Source organism: Tamandua tetradactyla, chromosome 3 (assembly GCF_023851605.1).
Source record: "Tamandua tetradactyla isolate mTamTet1 chromosome 3, mTamTet1.pri, whole genome shotgun sequence".
NCBI classification, from domain to species: Eukaryota; Metazoa; Chordata; class Mammalia; order Pilosa; family Myrmecophagidae; genus Tamandua; species Tamandua tetradactyla.
In genome coordinates, this window is record NC_135329.1 from 80,124,469 (window position 1) to 80,144,099 (window position 19,631).

At 50.8% G+C, this 19,631-nt stretch overlaps 2 protein-coding genes across 5 annotated transcripts in view; one reads left to right on the forward strand and one right to left on the reverse strand.

The window, feature by feature from the left end:
- The window catches only part of FARP2 (FERM, ARH/RhoGEF and pleckstrin domain protein 2), a 175,038-nt gene extending 159,413 nt beyond the window's left edge, over nt 1-15,625 (forward strand). For 2 of the 3 annotated variants that reach the window (XM_077153349.1, XM_077153351.1), the window contains 8 exons: nt 7,897-7,965; nt 8,393-8,482; nt 10,759-10,841; nt 11,593-11,687; nt 11,911-12,065; nt 13,521-13,628; nt 13,855-14,006; nt 14,220-15,625. In XM_077153349.1, the coding sequence (XP_077009464.1) occupies nt 7,897-7,965; nt 8,393-8,482; nt 10,759-10,841; nt 11,593-11,687; nt 11,911-12,065; nt 13,521-13,628; nt 13,855-14,006; nt 14,220-14,265 (798 nt within the window). In that variant the 3' untranslated portion in view covers nt 14,266-15,625. The remainder of the gene's footprint in view (nt 1-7,896; nt 7,966-8,392; nt 8,483-10,758; nt 10,842-11,592; nt 11,688-11,910; nt 12,066-13,520; nt 13,629-13,854; nt 14,007-14,219) is intronic. The other variant, XM_077153350.1, reaches the window with a different exon arrangement.
- Nucleotides 15,027-19,631, reverse strand: part of STK25 (serine/threonine kinase 25) — a 29,456-nt gene continuing 24,851 nt past the window's right edge. For both annotated transcript variants that reach the window (XM_077153352.1, XM_077153353.1), the window contains exons 6-12: nt 19,350-19,507; nt 19,070-19,255; nt 18,436-18,581; nt 17,986-18,100; nt 17,425-17,496; nt 15,750-15,886; nt 15,027-15,613 (exon numbers count right to left, since the gene is read on the reverse strand). In XM_077153352.1, coding sequence (XP_077009467.1) covers nt 15,574-15,613; nt 15,750-15,886; nt 17,425-17,496; nt 17,986-18,100; nt 18,436-18,581; nt 19,070-19,255; nt 19,350-19,507 — 854 coding nt within the window. In that variant the 3' untranslated portion in view covers nt 15,027-15,573. The remainder of the gene's footprint in view (nt 15,614-15,749; nt 15,887-17,424; nt 17,497-17,985; nt 18,101-18,435; nt 18,582-19,069; nt 19,256-19,349; nt 19,508-19,631) is intronic.

Below are 19,631 nucleotides of genomic sequence, written 5' to 3' on the forward strand. Positions count from 1 at the left end.
ACAACAGAAAAATAAAACGAAAACAGAAAAAATAAAACCATACACACCATACCCCTTACTCCTCTCTTTCATTAATCACTAGCATATCAAACTAAATTTATTTTAACACTTGTTCCCCCTATTATTTATTTTTATTCCAAATGTTCTACTCATCCGTTGACAAGGTAGATAAAAGGAGCATAAGACACAAGGTTTTCACAATCACAGTCACACTGTGAAAGCTACACCATTATACAATCATCATCAAGAAACGTGGCTACTGGAACACAGCTCTACATTTTCAGGCAATTCCCTCCAGCCTCTCCATTTCCTCTTAGATAACAAGGTGATATCTACTCAATGAGTAAGAATACCCTCCAGGATAACCTCTCGACTCTGTTTGGAACCTATCAGCCATTGACACTTTATCTCATTTCACTCTTCTCCCTTTTGGTCAAGAGGATTTTCTCAATCCCTTGATGCTGGGTCTCAACTCATTCTAGGGTTTTTCTCAATGCCTTGATGCTGAATCTCAGCTCATTCTTGGATTTCTGTCCCACGTTACCAGGAAGGTTCACACCCCTGGGAGTCATGTCCCACGTAGACAGGGGGAGGGTGGTGAGCTTGCTTGTTGTATTGGCTGGAGAGAGAGGCCACATCTGGGCACCAGAAGAGGTTCTCTTGGGGGTGATTCTTAGACCTAATTTTCAGTAGGCTTGACCTATCCTTTCTGGGGTTAAGTTTCATATGAACAATCCCCAAGATGGCGGGCTCAGCCTATAGCTTTGGTTGTCCACACTGCTTGTGGGAATATCAAGAATTCAACTTGGGGAGGTTGAATTTTCCTCCGTTCTCACCATTCCCCAAAGGTGACTTTGCAAATACTTTTCTGCTCATTGATCAAATCACTCTGGGATTCATTGGGGCATCACTCTGGACAAACCAACAAAATCTCATGTCTTACCCAAGGTTCCATGTACTTATATTGTTCAACCAAGCTATCTACATAAATTATATTAGGAGATGCACTAGTCAAAATATAAATTTTGTACCAAATAAACATTTTTTGCTTTAGTCTCACACATTAGTTGAAATTTTAAAACATTAATTACCATCTGTTTTCAGCACCCTGCAGTAATGACATTCCTTTGTTCTTCCTCATGCAAAAACATTTTTTTAATTTGTACATTTAGTCACTGTCATTATACACTCTAGGCATTCCTAGATTATACCATCTCAATCTTTGTCGTCTATCTTTCTTTCTGATTTCATTTGTGCCCCCAGCCCTCCTCCCTCTATCATTCTCACATTCAGCTTCATTCAGTGTTTTAACATAATTGTATTACCGTTAGGTAGTATTGTGCTGTTCATTTATGAGTTCTTACATTCAGTCCTGTGGCACAATCTGTATCCCTTCAGCTCCAATTATCCAATATCTTACCCTATTTCTATCTCCTGATGGTCTCTGTTACCAACGAAATTCTCCAAGTTTATTCACTAATGTCAGTTCATATCAGTGAGACCATACAGTATTTGTCCTTTTGTTTCTGGCTAATCTCACTCAGTATAATGTCCTTAAGGTTCATCCATGTTGTTACATACATCATAACTTTATTCTGCCTTACAGCTGCATAATATTCCATCGTATGTATATACCACAGTTTGTTTAGCCACCCATCTATTGATGGACATTTTGGCTGTTTCCATCTCTTGGTAATTGTAAATAATGCTGCTATAAACATTAGTGAGCAAATGTCCATTTGTGTCCTTGCCCTCATGTCCTTTGAGTAGAGACAGCATATAGATGGGTCCCGTTCCCTAATCCATTCTGCCAGTCCATATCCCCCGATTGGGAAGCTTATTCCATCAACATCAGTGTTCTTACCACCCAGGTTTTTTGCCTTTTGGCTTTTATATGTCCTTTTAATTTTCCTTCTTTTTACCTTTACTCATGGTCTTCCTTTCTACACTCTTCTCCACACCTCTCTCTTCTGTCCTTTCGTATCTGTCTCTAGTTTTCCCTTTAGTATTTCTTGCAGAGCTGGTCTCTTGGTCACAAATTCTCTCAGTGATTTTTTTGTCTGAAAATGTTTTAATTTCCCCCTCATTTTTGAAGGACAATTTTGCTGCATATAGAATTCTTGGTTGGCAGTTTTCTCTTTTAGTAATTTAAATATATCATCCCACTGTCTTCTTGCCTCCATGGTTTCTGTTGAGAGATTAACGCATAGTCTTATTGGGCTTCCCTTGTATGTGATGTATTGCTTTTCTCTTGCTGCTTTCAAGATTCTCTTTTTCTCTTTGACCTCTGACATTCTGATCAGTAAATGTCTTGGAGTATGTCTATTTGGATTTATTCTCTTTGGGGTGCGCTGCACTTCTTGGATCTGAAATTTTAAGTCCTCCATAAGAGTTGGGAAATTTTCAGTGATAATTTCCTCCATTAGTTTTTCTCCTCCTTTTTCCTTCTCTTCTCCTTTTGGGACACCCACAACACATATATTCATGCGCTTCATATTGTCCTTCAATTCCCTGAGTCCCTGCTCATATTTTTCCATTTTTTCCCCTATTTTTTCTTTTTCTTGCCGGATTTCAGATGTTCCATCCTCCAGTTCAGAAATCCTATGTTCTGTCTCTCGAAATCTACTATTGTAGGTTTCCATTGTTTTTTTCATCTCTTCTACCATGCCTTTCATTCCCATAAGTTCTGTGATTTTTTTTCAGACTTTCGATTTCTTCTTTTTGTTCATTCTTATCTTCTTTATATCCTCCCTCAAATCATTGATTTGGTTTTTGATGAGGTTTTCCATGTCTGTTCATATATTCTGAATTAAATGTTTCAGCTCCTGTATCTCATTTGAATTGTTGGTTTGTTCCTTTGACTGGGCCATATCTTCAGTTTCCTTAGTGTGATTTGTTATTTTTTGTTGGCATCTAGGCATTTAATTACCTTAATTAATTTATTCTGGAGATTGTTTTCACTTCTTTTACCTAGGGTTTTCTTGCTGGATGAATTTGTTGTCTCTCTGTTCTTTGACATTCAGTTCAGCTTTTTCTGGACCTCTAGCTTAGGTTTTATTTAACATAGGAGAATTTTTCGGTTCTTGTTTTCTTGTTTCTTGCCCTGCTTGTATGGTGCCTTTTTCCCCCCACCCTGAAGAGGGTCTACATAGGTATTATAGACCCCAGTTGGATTTTCCCAGACCAATCTGGCCTCCTATGAGGAGGAAAGATTCACCTGCGTCGGTTTTCCCCGAGGGTGAGACCCAGCAGGTTGACAGACTTTCCTGTGAAGTCTCTGGACTGTGTTTTTCTTATCCTGCCCAGTATGTGTGCTTGTCTGCCTGCAGGTCCCACCAGCATAAGATGATGTGGTACCTTTAACTTCGGCAGACTCTCCCTGCTGGGGGCATAGTAGAGACAGATGAGAGGCTGTAGGCTGGTTTTAATGGCTTCAAATTACCAAGCCCTGGTGTCTGAATTCCTTGAGAGAGGGATTCCACCTGAGTTGGGCTTCACCCCTCCCCTGAGGAAGACACAGGTTTCAGTTAAGCCCTCAAAACGAGTTTGTTTCTACCTATGCCTGGGGCCATTGCAGCCTGAGGAGCCCTGCCGCTGTATCCAAAGGCAGTCAAGCCTTTGTAGAAACACAGCCACAAAAACCTCTGTTTCCTTCTCTTTTTTTCCTTTTTCCTTCAGCCCTGCCCCCTTGGCACCAGGGCAAAAATGAGCGACCTCCGCTTTGACCAGGTTCACCTGAGCTGGGGGCCAATTTTTAGTAGTCAGAATTTGTTAATTAATTCCACACTTGGCGTTTGGTTGGGCTCAGCACCTGCTGCTGGTAAAGTCTCTTTCCTTTCCCCTCTGGGAAGCAGCCTGTGGGGGAGGGGTGCTGGCCGCCACAGCTTTGGGAACTCACAGTTCTGGGGGATGCTCGCAGCCGGTCCAGCTGGTCCAGACTGGGGTACACTGTGTGTCCGGTCACTAACATGGCCCCAGGAGCTGTTCTGTATTGTTTCTGGTTATTTACTAGTTGTTCTGGAGGACGAACTAAAACGTGCACATTGCTAAGCCGCCATCTTGGCCCGGACTCCCCAGTCCATTAACTTTCAAAGTTATTACTGAAATGGTATTTCTTGATTCCACCATCTTGTCTTTTTTATTTTATTTGTCAGATCTATATAGTCTTTTCCCTCTTTCTTTTTGTATTCTTTAAATTACCCTTAGTGGTACTTATCAATTCTGTGCCCTCCTCCAGACCTCCATCTCCTGTCTTTTTTTTTTTCAGCCAGCAGAAGTCTTTCTAGTATTTCTCATAGGGCTGGTCTCCTGTTGACAGATTCTTTCAGGACTTCTTTGTCTATGAAAACTTTAATCTCCCCATCAATTTTGAAGGACAATTTGGCTAGGTACAGAATTCTTGGCTTGAAGTCTTTCTCTTTCAGGATCTTGAATATATCATACCACTGCCTTCTCGCCTCCAGGGTGCTAGTTGAATAGTCTGAATTCAGTCTTATTTGATTTCCCTTGTATTTAGTAAATTGTTTTTCTCTTGCCACTTTCTGGATTTTCTGCTTCTCTTCAACATTTGACAGACTGATTAGTATGTGCTTTGGGGAAGACCTATTTGGATTTATTCTGTTAACAGTTCTCTGGGCTCCTTTGACTTGTATATTTATGTCCTTTATGAGGGTTGGAAAGTTTTGCCCCATTATGTCCTCAACTACTCTTCCTAGCCCTTTACTCCTCTTTTCTTCTGGGACACCGGTGATTCGTATATTTGCATGCTTTCTTTGTCTATCATTTCCCTGAGTTCCCATTTAATTTTTTCCATCTTTTTTACCATTTGCTGGTTTGAGTCTTCAAAGTCAACTATCCTGTCCTCTATGTCACTTATCCTTTCTTCTCTCTCTTCAAATCTGGTTATTGTGTGCCTCTAGTATGTGTTTTATTTGGTCAACAGTCCTTAATCTCTGTGCTTTCCACTATTTTTCTATTTATTCTTTAAAATTCCCATTTGCGCTCTTCTACTGTCTTCTTGATCTCCTTTGTGTCATTTGCTGTCCCATTTTATTTTATTAAGTAGAATTGTATGAACATCTTTGATTGTTGTTCAATGTCTGTGACTCCTCTGGTGTTTTAATTTGGTCATTAGGCAGGGCTATATCTGTCTGTATTGGATATGCTTAGTGATCTTCTGCTATCTTCATGGCATGTAAATATCTTGATTGATTTACTTTGGGAGTTGATTTCTTTCAGTAGTCTAAGGCCTTGTGTTTGCAGGACGATTGTACAGCACAGCACATGGTGGAACATTCAGTACAGTGATTTGTTTCAGGGCAGGTATAGGTGCAGATTGGGGATGTTACGCTTGATCAGAGATCAAGGCAGCTGGATTAAAATCTAGATATTTCAGTATTTCCCTGTCTACTCTAATATACCAGGAGGCAAAAAGGAATATCTATATAACGATTCAGTAATCAAAACCATCCTTTAAGTCCTAATTTCTCATTGTCTTTTGAAGCACAAAAGTTTTAAATTTTGATCCCATCCAATTTACTTTTTTTTTTTTTTGTCACTTGAGCTGTTAGTGTTGTATCTAAGAATCCATTGCCTAAATCAAGTCATGTAGATTTTCCCCTATGTTTTCTTCTAGGACTTTTGTCCTACACTCATATCTTTGATCCATTTTGAGTTAATGTTATACAGGGTGTGAAACAGAGGTTCAAACTCATGCTCCTGCGTGTGGATTTCCAGTTGTTCCAGCCCCATTTGTTGAAAAGGCTCGACTTTCCCCATTAAGTGGACTTGGCAGCCTTGGCAAAAATCAGTTGGCCATAGAAGTGAGGGTTGATTTCTGGACACTCAGTTTGAGTCCACTGGTCTGTATGTCTGTTGTTGTGTTTTGGTTACTGTATGTCTACTAAGTTGGCTGCTTTCTGTTACCAATGCCTTTTGCTTTTAACTCTGCATTGTGAACATAAGAAAACTGTTTTGAGGGTTGTATGGGAACTTTGCTGTCTCATGTGTGCAGGTGTGTGTAGAAGTTGCATTTGTATGTTAGCCTTGTACCCGCAGATCCCTTGCTGCTGCTGGTTGTGAGCTCTTGGTTCTTTCCTCCGAGTTATTGTCCTTGTCACCAAAGAGACAAATGATCAAGGGTAGCCGCCTGGGGCAGTGGCAGGTGGGCTCAAATCATAGGTTCTTCCTGCTGCCCAGGAGGAAGGGTCCAGTAGCTGCCTGCTGCCGGAATGACTGCTGAGCATAATCTCCTGTTGTCTCTTTATTACTGAAAGGCTCCCACCCCCCTATGTTGAACATGTGTTTCAATCAGGAGACAGAAGCCTCTTCTGCAGAAGCTGCTGGAGGCAGGGCTGGGAAGGTGACCCCCCGAAGTTCAGGAGAAGCTGCAAATTAGCTCTCTGCTGCAGGCAGACTAGCTGCTAGGGTGTGAAGTGGCTCAGGGGCCAGGGCCCTGGATCAGGGTTGGGGGGTGAAGGGGGGTTTGGGGGTTGGTGGTGTCCCCAGAGCAGGCAGGGTCTGTGTGCTGGTTTGAAAGGATGTATGGACCCTAGAAAAGCCATGTTTTAATCAAAATCCCATTTCATAAATGGAGAATAATCCCTATTCAATACTGTATGTTTGAAATTGTAATCAGATCATCTCCCTGGAGATGTGATTTAATCAAGAGTGGTTGTTAAGCTGGATTAGGTGACGACATGTCTCCACCCATTTGGGTGGGTCTTGATAAGTTTCTGGAGCCCTATAAAAAAGGAAACATTTTGGAGAATGAAGGAGATTCAGAGAAAGCCAGAGGAGAACGACATAGTCACGAGCAGCAGAGTCTGCCAGCCAGAGACCTTTGGAATTGAAGAAGGAAAACACCTCCCGGGGAACTTCATAAAACAGGAAGCCAGGAGGGAAAGCTGGCAGATGACACCGTGCTCACCATGTGCCCTTCCAGCCGAGGGAGAAACTGTGAATGTGTTTGCCATGTGCCTTCTCACTTAAGAGACCCTGAACTTCACTGGCCTTCTTGAACCAAGGTATCTTTCCCTGGATGCCTTTGATTGGACATTTCTATAGACTTGTTTTAATTGGGACATTTTCTTGGCCTTAGAACTGTAAACTAGCAACTCATTAAATTCTTCTTTTTGAAAGCCATCTATTTCTGGTATATTGCATTCTGGCAGCTAGCAAACTAGAACAGGCTGGGAGGGTGGGGTTGCACTGTGGGACAGAAGGCCTGGGCCGCTCTCCCTTCCTACCCATGGCTGCAAATCTTCTCTGGGCATCCCCTGTCTGTGCCTCAGCACCCTCAAGGCAGCTCAGGCTCCCTTAGCCTGTGGTCCTGGGACTGTTGGGGACATTTGCACCTTCTCCTATGGGGGAGATCTCCAGGAACAGTCCACGAGAGTTCTTTGGGATGCGCGTGGCCCGCACTTCCCAGCACCAGCAGAGGGGCATGTGAAGGGCCCCTCCACCCCTTCCTCTCTCCAGAAAGGACTACCCTGTACACAAAGGACCCCAGCAGACCCTCCCTTCAGGTCTCACCCTTTGGGTTAAAAGCTTGTGACCTTAGGAATCCCTTATTTAAATGCAAATGCATCAGCGGAAACTCCTATTAGCTGTTAGCAGGAGCCAGGCCCTGCACCAGCCACTGGCACTGGCTCCTCAAGGCTGAGTCCAGGGGCCTTTCCATGTGGCTCCCCAGGGCCTCTGCCCATACCCCCCATCCTGCTGCTTGCTGGCCACAGTCTCAGACGGGGCTGTCCCTCCCACCGGGACTCTCCCCCCCAGACCCTCCCTCTCCACTTGGACCCTTCCCCTACAGGTGCAGGGACCACCCCCTGCACCCGGCCGCTTGTGCCTGTGGGAATGCTGGTTCCCACTCAGCTGAACTGGTCTGTCTTCCAGGAATTTGTCCGGGAAGGCTGTCTCCACAAGCTCACAAAAAAGGGCCTGCAGCAGAGGATGTTCTTCCTGGTGAGTGCACCTGCAACTGTTCTCAGGTGGAGCCCACACTCACTTGGAGGTGGGCAAGCAGTCACTGGCCCAGGGCACCGCCTGGCCTCTGGCCACGGGGTGAGGGAGAGGGATGTGGCATGAACACTCATGCAGCAGCTCTGCCCTCTCCTGGGTTCTGGGCTCCAGGCCCCAAGTAGACAGAAGTCAAGCTAGAAAAGTCCAAATGCCTGTGGCTGCAGGGATGTTCTGGAACACACCCCACCCAAGACTGCGGCTGCATGTGGCCCATTAGCGGGCTGGGCAATACTGGGAAGAAAGAAATAAAACTCCCCCCAGCAAAAGGCCCCCACTGGCTGGGCCTCTCCAACAGCTGCGTGCAAGGCCTCTGCAGTCTAGGTTGACTTGACTTCTACTGGGTTGAAACTTCCCCCTCTTGCTGCCTCAGTTCTCAGATGTGCTGCTGTACACAAGTAGAGGCAGCGTGGGCAGCAGCTGCTTCCGGATCCGCAGCCTTCTTCCTCTCCGCGGCATGCTGGTGAGTGCCCAGCCCAGTTCCCTCTCCCGGGGCACGGGGAGGCCGCTAGTCTATCCCTAACAGTCCATCACAGTTATTGTTCTTTCAGCTCCATTTCCCAGTGGGCCCCAGGTCCTTGGACTCAGCCCCGTGGCCTCCGTGTCCTGGAGGAGGAAAGGCCGGGGCTGGGGACACTGTTGCCTGCTGGCCAGTCTGCATCCAGGTCATTCCAGTGGCCACAGCTAGCCGCTGTGAAAAGAGAAAAAAGGAACCCTCAAATTCTTTAGTTTTCACTGCTTTGACTTTATCCTTGTCTCTCTTTTCTTGTGCCTGGAAATCTTGGTTCTTGGTGACATTATAACTAGGTATTTGATATATGTGCATACACACAACCATATGGTTTTAAAACAATAACTCTCACTAACACAGATAGGACTGTGGAGTGCAGTTTTTGGCCCTGGTAAAGGAGCCTCTTGAGGCTCCTGATCCAGATCCTTTTCTACGTCCTGGATGGAGGCATGGTCAGCTGGCTGTGGCCTTCCCAGGCATTTTCCTTCCCATGTGCCCCCATTGCGGGAATCGCCACAGCTCTTCCCCGCTCAGCTGTGGCTAGACATGGGGGGTTTCCTGGCATGGACAGTCATGCTGCTGCCTGCATCCTTGCTCATGGCACGGTGCCATCTGCACTTTGCTCAGTACACACTGGATGGGGTGCGGGCAGTAGCGTGACCAGCCAGCACCCTTAACCAGCTGATACTTGATGTATTCTGATGAGCAGAAATGTGCTTTCACTAGATCCAGTATATCCCTTGTCATTTGTGGCTGGTGCCTTTTGTGAACTCATGAAGATGTTTTAAGGCCATGGAACGCCTTTACTGCAGCCCCCCAGGCACTCTGCCATGTCACCTGTCACAGGCTCACCTGTGCTACCTTGTAGATTTTGATGTCCCTCTTGACAAGAACTGTTTGATTCCTAGAGCAGCATCTGATGCACAGAGCGTGCCCACTAAGTATTGGTGAATGAGTGAAATTTGACATTTTCCTACAGCCTGGCTGTCCACCTTTTCCTTTCAGGTTTCTGTCCCTGGTGTCAAGCTCAGAAAGTCCTTCTCCACACCATGATATTGGCCCCCTTTCCCCCTAGCCCATTAGGACTTCATTTTTCTTAGTTAATGAATCTGTCTATAATTTATTTTGATCGATGTTATTTGACTGGAATTGAACATTTTCTCACCAAATAGTTAGTTTTCCCAACACTATTGTTCAATCCTGCTTTCTCCCAGTCTTGATGCTGCCTTTATCGTAGAAGAAACCGTCTATCGTGGGGGGTCCTGTTCCAGGCCACAGACCCTGCTCAGCGCCACGCCCGTCTAAGCACTGTGGTTGTATATGGTATTCACTTTGAAATCATCTGGACAAATACCTTCCAAAAATAGCATTGGGATTTTGATTGAAATTGCATTAAATTTATATATTAATTGAGGGGAAAATAAACATCTTGAAAATCTTCTTTGCCAGCCACTGCCTTGTGAGTTTCAGCCTCTTATACTCAGCGTGAGGCATTATGGTCGGCCCCACATGGGCACGGACCCTGCCTGGGGAAGGTGCCAGGCGTCTGGGGGCAACATCTGGGCTTAGGTCCTGAGTGACAATAGCTCTTGGCTGAAGAAAGAGAATCTTTACCACGTTAACACGGTTTATTTTTGTTTCTGTCTGAGAGGTTTTATCAGAAATATTATGCTATGGATTTTATCAAAGGTTTTTCTTCCTGTAGAGAATTGAAGGTGAGGGTTCTTTCCCTTTGATTTCTTGATGGAGTGAGTAATAGTGACCAGCATCCTAAGGTGAAACTATCCTTGAGTTCCTCCAATAGCCTTCCTTTGTCATGGGAGAATCTCCTGCTACTCTTTTAGGTTTCACTTGATAATATTTTGTTTTGGAATTATTTCATCTAATCGCTTGAAACAGATTTGTCTGTAAAGGCCTTTCTGTGACACTAAGTGGTTACTTACCTCCTTTTCCAATACTGAAACTGCCCAACACTTTTTCCTGTGCTTGATTTTCAGCTAATAGTGCTGGACCCCCCGGTGAGTAGTTGGTGTCCCCTGCCCACAGCTCACCCACCTGGGTAGCTGCTGTGCCAGGGAAGCCATGTGGCCCTGTAGTGCTCCCTCATAGTCACATCACTCAGACAGCCCAGGGCTTCTGAGCTAGCTGCCCCTAGCCCTCACTGGCCATCCCTTGTGCTATGCTCCCACATGGGCTTAGCTGTTCCCTGGCTCTTTTCCCATCCACAGGTTGAAGAAACTGAGAACAATTGGTCTGTCCCGCACTGCTTTACTATCTGTTCTGCTCAGAAGACAGTTGTGGTGGCAGCCAGGTGAGGGCTACCCATGATTCCAGAATCACAGGGTCAGAGGGACAGCTCTTCCTGCGGTGGGGTAGGCCTGCATGCTGGCCACTTTGAGGACATCCCATGGGGCTTAATGGGATGGCCTGGTATGCAGCTGGCACAAGCTGCAGCTGTTCCTAGGGTATCCTCGTCAAGCATCCTCATGAGAACCTCTGCACTCCGAGCCTCAGAAGCCCCCATGGGGCAGTGGGTGCCGTGGAGGGCAGGCCAGTGGTCAGACACACCCTGCCTGCCAAAAGCAGAGCTTGGGTAGCATGGCAGCTGCTCTTGCCTTTTTCAAACCCTCGCAGAAAGTCCCTGTTCCTGGCCAACTCCAGAGGCTGCAGGGCACTGCATTCCCCAGCCAGAAGCATTAGGGGTGGCAGTCAACCCTGGCTGTCAGCACCAGGCTTCGAGAGCCATCCTGCTGACCCACCCCCATGCTCCCATACCACATGCCCATCCCCAGTGGCATGTCCCTGCTGGTGTGACAGGTAACCATCAACAGGAGGGCCTGTCGGCTTAGGGCACACACTCCAGACAGGCTTCTGGACCCATGGATGTGATAGGCACATGGCGCCTGCTTTCCTCTGCACTCCTAAGAAATGGTGCTTATACCTAGACCTCAGGAAACCCACCCCAGGTCAGGGTGGTGCCCTGGAGCCCCTCATAATAGAGGACCTGCCCTGCAAGCAGGTCCTGCCAAGCAGATCCCAAGCCCCGGCCCCTGTCTCTGCAGCAGCCGGCTAGAGATGGAGAAGTGGACCAGTGACCTGAGCACAGCCATTGAAGTGGCTAAGACCAGCTGCAGCCCCTCCCCAGCACATATTGTCTGTAAGTGCTGTCCCCAGGGGTGCCCCTGGCCTAAGGAAGCCTTTCAGGAAATGGTTTTTCTCAAGGCACTTTCCAGGCCTCTTGGGCAGGGGGGAGGTTCCCTCAGCTACGGGGCAGTGGGCAGTGGTTGGGGGTTCAGCCGCCAGAGGGGCCCCCACGGGAGGGGCTGGCCGTGCCCAGAGGTTGCCTCAGCCCCCTCAGAATCTGCATCCTCTCCCCTCAGGGTGTCCTGAAGAGGCCCCTCTGGAGCAGGGGCCAGGAGAGGACACCCGGAGCATGCGGGAAGGACCGGGCCAGCAGCGGATCACCACCACGCTGCACATGTGCTGGTACCGCAACACGAGCATCTCCCAGGCCGACCACAGCGCCGCTGTTGAGGTATCTGGCCCAAGCCACCCTCGGGCTGGCCAAGGACCCCAGCTGCCTGTGCCATCTTCCCCTCTATGAACTGTGTGGCCACAGCATCCCTTCCAAGGGGCCACCACCCAGAGGTGCTCAGGCCACATTATTGGGTGGAGCCCCCCTGGGCCTGAGGGGAGGAGAGCAGTTGGGGCTCCAGCCGGAGTGGAGTGACCAAGGCAGGAATGAGCAAGGGAATGAGCGTGGGCAGAGGTGGCCTCAGCCCCTGCCTGCCAGAGTCAGTGCAACATAGGCTGCAGGCTATGCTGCTCTGTGGTTTATCCCAGACTCCTCACCTGAGGAACAACCCCACAGCTCAACTATCCAGTCACCCTTGCAGAGGGGATGTCCTTGCAGACACAAGCAGGACACGAAGTAGGGTCTCTGGGTCCCCCATCCTGTTTTCCTTGAACCTCAGGGTCTGTGAGGGGTGTCAGTGGCACTCCCAGAAAAGCTGGGCCAAGGGAGTGGCCACCACAGCCCTTCAGCTTGTGCCTCCCACGTGCCACAGACCTCTTTTTGCATCTGCGGCTCTGGTTTTCCTTCACAGGACCCCAAATTCTTTAGCCCTGGACCCATTTCCTTCACTTTTAAGCCTCTTCTACCCTCCTCGTTCCTGCTTAGTTTTCTGTCCTTTTACTGTGTCTCGAGAACGTCCTCCTCGCTCAGCCACCCAGGTGCACTGCCAGCCACAGCCTGGACCCCGCCTCTTGACTACCCTTTAGGAGCTGGGTAAATGTCCTCACAGAAGGCAGGACACCCCTGGGCACATATCCATCATCCTTAGTCCAGTGGTGCCTGCCACTTCTGTGTCCTGGCAAATCAGAGTGGCTGACTGCCCTGCACCCTGAAGTCCAGGGGTGCAGGCTCAGCAGTGCTCCCAGCCGTAGGTGTGGCATCCTGCCATTCAGGACCCAAAGGCTGCAATCACCCCATGGGCCCACTCTGGGGCAGGAGTAAAGGGCTCCTTGCTCAGGCATTCCTGTGTTTTCATCCTCTCCCCACCCCCATTCGAAAGAACCTTGCAGACTAGCTGTGAGGTCTCTTACGCAGCCTGTCTCCTTGCTGCTGAGCAGGTTTGTGGGTGACTAGGTCTACTATGATCAGAAAACCAACCTTCCAACTGTGCACAGTGGACAGAGAAAAGGAATATAGTGTTATTTCATTTAGTGCCTGGAACCTCATTCTCCAGATTTTAGCAACCTTCTGTTAGACCATTAAATACTAACAGGTGTAGAGCACTGACAGGAAGCTGTTCCCACACAACAAAGAGAGGTAAGACTGGAGGCCTTGGCCAGAGAGAGCAGTGGGTGAGTCCTACGTTCTCAGGGAATGGACCATTGCCATGGGGACAGAGGGCACAGTTGGACATGGCTCTCAGGCTCTTAGGGCACTGGCTTATACACACATGCTTTCATTTTTCTTCATGGACAGAACCAGCTCTCAGGATATCTGCTGAGAAAGTTCAAAAACAGTAACGGCTGGCAGAAGCTCTGGGTAGTCTTCACCAATTTCTGTTTGTTTTTCTACAAGACTCACCAGGTAGGAGGCTTACTGTCGACCCCACAGCTCAACTGTCCAGTCACCCTTGCAGAGGGGACGTCCTTGCAGACACAGGCATAAACTTGAGGAGTAAATGTAGCCCCCTTGCTATGCAGCCCCCTGCCCACCTCCCTCTGGTGGGGTGAGTCTACAGACTCAGTAAGGGGCTGGGTGCAGCGCAGTGGACTGTGCCCCCCCTCAGACCCCGGATGGTGCTGTCTTCCAGGATGACTACCCCCTTGCCAGCCTTCCGCTGCTGGGCTACAGCGTGAGTGTCCCCAGGGAGGCCGATGGCATCCATAAGGACTTGGTCTTCAAGCTCCAGTTCAAATCCCATGTCTACTTCTTCCGAGCCGAGAGCAAATACACGTTTGAGAGGTAACCTCATGGCCACTAGGCAACTCCGGGGCATGCCTGTGGCCTGATGTCCTAAGAAACTCCCATAAGTTATCTTTTTCCACTGGCTAAATGGGACCTCCAAGGCTTCCACTGACCACTGCCTCATCTATTCATCCTGTGTGTGGGGGGTTGTTCTTGAGAACAGATGTGAGCACAAGCCCACTGGGATCTGACAGCCAACCTCTTTTCCAGGTGGATGGAAGTGATAGAGGGGGCCAGCAGCTCACCTGGGAGTTAAGACAGGGCCCCCCAAGAGTCACCAGGACATGCACTGGACTGTGGACATCCATGTTCAGGATAGCAAAGAAGGGGAGCAGCCCAAGGAGAAGAGACGTAGTTAACCTTTGGGGGCAGCAGGAATGTCAGAGCACGGCCAGCGTGCACTCTGGCCTTGGCAGGAAGACTGGCCATCAGCAGCCTGCCCCAGGGTCCTACCTGCCCCAACATTGGAGCAGGGCTCATCTCCCTCCAAAGACTCCAGGTCCCATGTGGCCCCCACCCTCGAAGGGGCCATAGTAGGAGCTTGTGCATTGGAGCCGGAACTGATCTCAGTACCAGGCTGATGCAGTTAGGGCAGACGCGGCTCAGCTCTTCACCCTGCCCTTGCCTCAGCCGTTTGGGACGAGTGTCTCCCTGCACATAGCCCAAGCATCCAGCAGAAATGCCCCTGTGGTTCCATGTTCCATGCCTCTAGAGAGGTGGATATTAGAGTTCTCACCTGCAAGGGAGTTGTTCAATAATTTATTAACACCCCAAGTGTTTTGTAACAAATAGAAGCAGATGGGCACGTGTGGTTAAAAATAAACACATTGAAAAAAAAGAAAAGAAAAAAAAAACAAAAAATAAAAATAAACACATTGCCCACAGCCCACCAGTACCCGCTCTCCTTCCAGGTTGACATAGCAGGTCAGACAGGGACATTCCGATGGGGTAGGGAGAGGCCCAGGATCACTATACATGTGGCTGAGGCCAGCGGGACTCTTCATAGCGCAACAGGGCTCCAGTTTACCTCTTTATTGAAAGTGGCAAGACCCTTTCAATGTTCTATGAAAACAAACATCTTAGTCTCAGAATACTTAAGGAAACAGGAAAGTTCAGTTTTCTTGAAAATAAAAAATAAAACACATTCTGGATGACATGGGTGCGTAGGACCCCAACTCCACTGGGGTCCACAGGCAAGGGCTCTGTGGCCCTAAGCCTCCATCTCACATAGCCTGGGCTGGGGCAGCTGCAGGATGAGCTGACGCCATGCCTTCCAGGGCCTGCACTGACCGGTAAATGGCACCGTCTTCGTTGGTGATTCTGTTTGTGCTTCTGGGTGTATCCTGGCTGGAGAGCGTGTGGAGCAGCCTGTGCATCAGGTGAAGGTGGTTGTGGACACACCTCTAGGGGCCTCTTGAGGGCCTCTTGGGGGCCCTGTGGGTCCAAGCGTCTGCACGGCCATACCACAGCACGGTGGCCAGCAGGGAGAAGGCCCGAGCCAGCACACAGACCACACAGAGCAAAAGACAAAGTTGAACCCCACCCCCCTCAGCAGCCAGCGGCCTCAGCGAGCTGAGGTCAGGTGGTTTCTGTTGTGTGAAAACCTGCAGGGAGAACCAAGGCACCAGTCAGACCCTGGCATTGCCCAAGGCGGCCAGGAGAAAGTGCCACCCAGAACCTTCTCAGATGCTGACATAGCTGTCATGGTCTGGGCCCCACCCCCTGCAACCCTGCCCTCACCTCTGCACCCGCCCCACCAGGCGTGCGATAAGCTTGTCTGAGATGCCCGGGCAGGACTCCTCGGCCAAGCTGAAGGCGTTCTCCAGCTCCTCCAGGGCGCCCACGTTCCCGCCACCCTGCCTGTGCTTCTCCTTGAGCTGCAGGAGAGATGCAGATGCTTGACCAGGGGTCCCTTGCCAGGGCTGGGCAGTGGGGGTGCACAGGAGCCCAAACAGGCAAAGAGGCTGAGGGGGTGCTAGCAGTCTTTGCACCACAAAGCTGGGGAAGGGGCTGAGCAGGCTTTGTGCTCAGACAGCTCCCCAATTGATTCTGATGACTTCTCAACCACCTGGGGACCTTTCCCCCAGGAGGTCTTGGCTGTCAAGGGGAGTCTCTGGCCCATCCCCCAACACTGCTGACAGTGAGCCAGAGAGGACAGACCCTTCCTCCCACACAGAGTCCTGAGAATTGCATGAGTACAGCCTGCAGCATGGAAGCTACTGGAGCACACACATAGACTGACAGGGACCAGAGAGGGGGCCAAGCTGCAGGACTGCTGGCCAGGTAGCCTCCACATGCATGGAGAGCGGCTGCTGTGCCACCCTGAGCCCAGGCTCAGAGCCTTGTCACCCACCTGACCGGCCTGGGCAGCTGCCTCACATGCACTGCCTGACACCACTGTCTGCTGGTTCTAAGCTGGGACAAGCAGGAAACACGCAGAGCTGTTCCATGACACACCCCTAACCCCAAGACAAAAGGCACCCAGCAAACTGGGGTCCTGCCCATTCTGGGCATCCCACCTCCCTCCCCGGGCAGTTCCTAAAGGCCCCCACAGAGCTGTTCCTTAGGAGTCATCAACAACCTCAGACCCCAGAACCAAGGCCACCAAGGGGCACAGCAGGGGTAGCAAGGAGAAGCCCTACACCACCCCATCGGGCCTGCAGTGCAAATTACAGCAAGGGCAAACTAAGGAGTGGGGTTTCCAGAGCCAAAGTCAGTCACACAAAGAAAACACAATAGACAGGCACCAAGACCCCAGCCACTGGCTGACAGCACCTTTGAGGGCAGTGGCATTCAGGACACTGGGATGGAGCCACCTGACTTAACCCAAGGGGCGCCCCAGGGCAAGCTCTGCCCTCTGTCCTGCCCAGCATACACCTCCCAGCCTCTACCATGTCTGCCCACATGTGCAGCAGCCCTGAGCCAAGACCTCCAGCACCAGAACCCTGCAAAAAATCCACCCCCATCCCTCGCCTCCTGCCCAGCGAGTCCCCAGGCCCCTCAGGCAGCACTGCCCAGTGAGGGACAGGCATTTGCTCCAGCTGCCCATGGGTCCCCATGCCAAGGCCTCTTCACCTTACTCCTCTGTCCTGTCCAGACCCTGACCCCAGAGCTGGAGGCCCCTGTGGCAGGCACAAGGCTGCCTATGCATCTTCCTGTGGGTCCAAGTGTCTGCGGGGCAGAGCACTCCTACCTGTAACCTCCTCTGGTTCTGCTCTCCTCTCCCCACCACCCATCTTCCTGCCCTATCCCCTCCCCACCCCCTGCTCTGGGGAAGAAGCTAGGGGGAAGAGGAGAAACACATGTTGAGGGTGGGGGCAGACCAGCTCTGAGGGAGAAAGCTCTGGGAGTGGGGCATCTTCATGGGATAGATTCACATCCTCACCCGCAGCCCCCCTGCCCTGGCTCCCCTCACCTCTCCAAAGACGGGCCGGACCAATGTGGACAGACACTGGGATCTCGGCTGCCTCTTGATGGGCTCCGCGGGCTGCAAACACAGGTGCAGTGTGGGTAGAGGCCGACAGAGAGTGGGGTGTCAAGCCCTGCCCAGCCATCCAGCCACCAGGGAAGGGATGGAGGTGCTGCTGCTGCTACTACAGGTCTGAGAAAAACAGGCCCACCCTAGGCAGACCTCCCTGAGGAGGGTGCTAGGTGCCACTAGTCAGGGGGAGCAGCTGCAAGGGTAAACCCCTAGACTTTAGCTTTCTTCTCCTTACATGGGCAGCTCTGGACACAAACTCTCTCCCACCCAAGCCTGGGGCAGACCCAGGAAGGGGCACAACTCCAACAGTCTCAGCTCTGCATTCATTTCCAAGGGCCTCTTCTGAGCCTGCCGGCCCTCCTTTGCCATCCCCATTCAGGCCCAGACACCATGTAGATGGACCCAGCCCCCAGAAGGACCCTGAGGCTAAGCTGGGCAGACTGGCAGCTTCCCTGAGCCAGAACCCCATCCACACTGTGGCTGTCCAGAGCCAACCTTCTGAGAGCCGAGGAGGGCCGTCCCTTTGTGGAGCTTGCTGTGTGGGCTCGGCCGGATGGTGGGGGGAAAAGTCCAGATGGGGCCCTGGTCGCCGTCCTCAGCATCACCATCACTGAGGAGGAAGGGAAGGAGTTACATGCACAGTGGAAGGGGCAGGGAACAGGGGGACCTTCAGATGCCTATTCTCTACAGGCTCATGAAACCATGTAACTGCACTAGTAGGCTCAACAGTTTCTAAGGCCTTGAGTAGCCATTCCAGGCTGATGAGGGCCACAAAGCCTATGCTGGCTCCAAACACTGGGTAAGGTTTTGCCCCTTGTCCAGCATGGGCCCAGCCCCCAGGCCAAGAGTGGTGCATACCCAGGAAGCGGGTAGTGCTGCCAACCCAGCTGCCAGGCCACAGGAACAGGCCACAGCCTGTTTTCTGAGAACAAACAAAGCCCCTACATGTCAGAGTCCTCAGAGCTAGACTCCTCGCCATGACCCTCTGACTTCCAGCGCTTGTAGCGGTCAATGAGCTCGGTGAGGAAGGAGGTCTTCTTGGTGTAGCGGGCGATGAACTTGTGCTTCAGGAGTTCTTTGGCAGTGGGCCTCTGTGGGGGGCAGACACAACACGTGGCCTGAGAGGGTGAGGCCCAGAGTGGCACTCGAGATACGGGATAGCCCAAGAGGGTGAGAAACAGGGAAAGCAAGGTATGGTGACAGCTGAGCATTCCTCTCTCAAAGCAGGCAGGATGCCCTTCCCCTTGTGCTAAGACCACAGAGAAGTCAGGCCCTGGGCAGGGAGCCCCACCATCGCTGCTCAGGGAGCATCTGGAGAGCCCTCAGGGTGGGCTGAGGGTGGCCGACAACCCTCCCCAGGACATGGACCACAAGCACACCTCCCTGAGACACACTGTCCATACCCCAGACCCAAACCCGTGGTTATGGCCCACCCTGGAAGAGGAGTGAGGCTCAGGGCAGCCATGGGAACTGGACAAGGGGAGAGCCTGGGCAGGGAAGGGCCAACTAGCTTTGGCCACAGGCCCCATCACCCCCAAGCTCCCACTATGGACCCCCCAAACCCAGAGGCATGGCTTACAAATCGGGGGTCCTTGTTGAGGCAGGCCTCCACAAACTCTTTGAAGGGCTTGCTATGGTGGCCCTCCAGTGTGGGCGGGTTGTTCTTCGGGATTAGGAAGAGGACACGCATGGGGTGGAGGTCGGAGTTCGGGGGCTCCCCCTTGGCCAGCTCGATGGCCGTGATCCCCAAAGACCAGATGTCAGCCTGGACACAGAGGCACAATGTCAACACCACAGCATCCCACACCTGCCTGTTGCCATGCCTCAGCACCATGGGGCTCTGGGCCACTGCCCCCCACCTTGAAGTCATAGGCCGACTGCTTGATGACCTCAGGTGCCATCCAGAAGGGTGTGCCCACGAAGGTATTCCTCTTGATCTGTGTGTCTGTGAGCTGCCCAGCCACCCCAAAGTCCGCCAGCTTCACATCCCCCTGCTCCGACAGCAGCACATTGGCAGCTGCTCGGCACAGACAGATGGCATCAGCCCCAGCATGTCCACGGGGACCCTGCAGGGCTTTCCCTCACCATGCACTGGGTCAGGCGGGAGCAGGGGGTGCTGCTGGTAGAACCTAGCAGGTGTA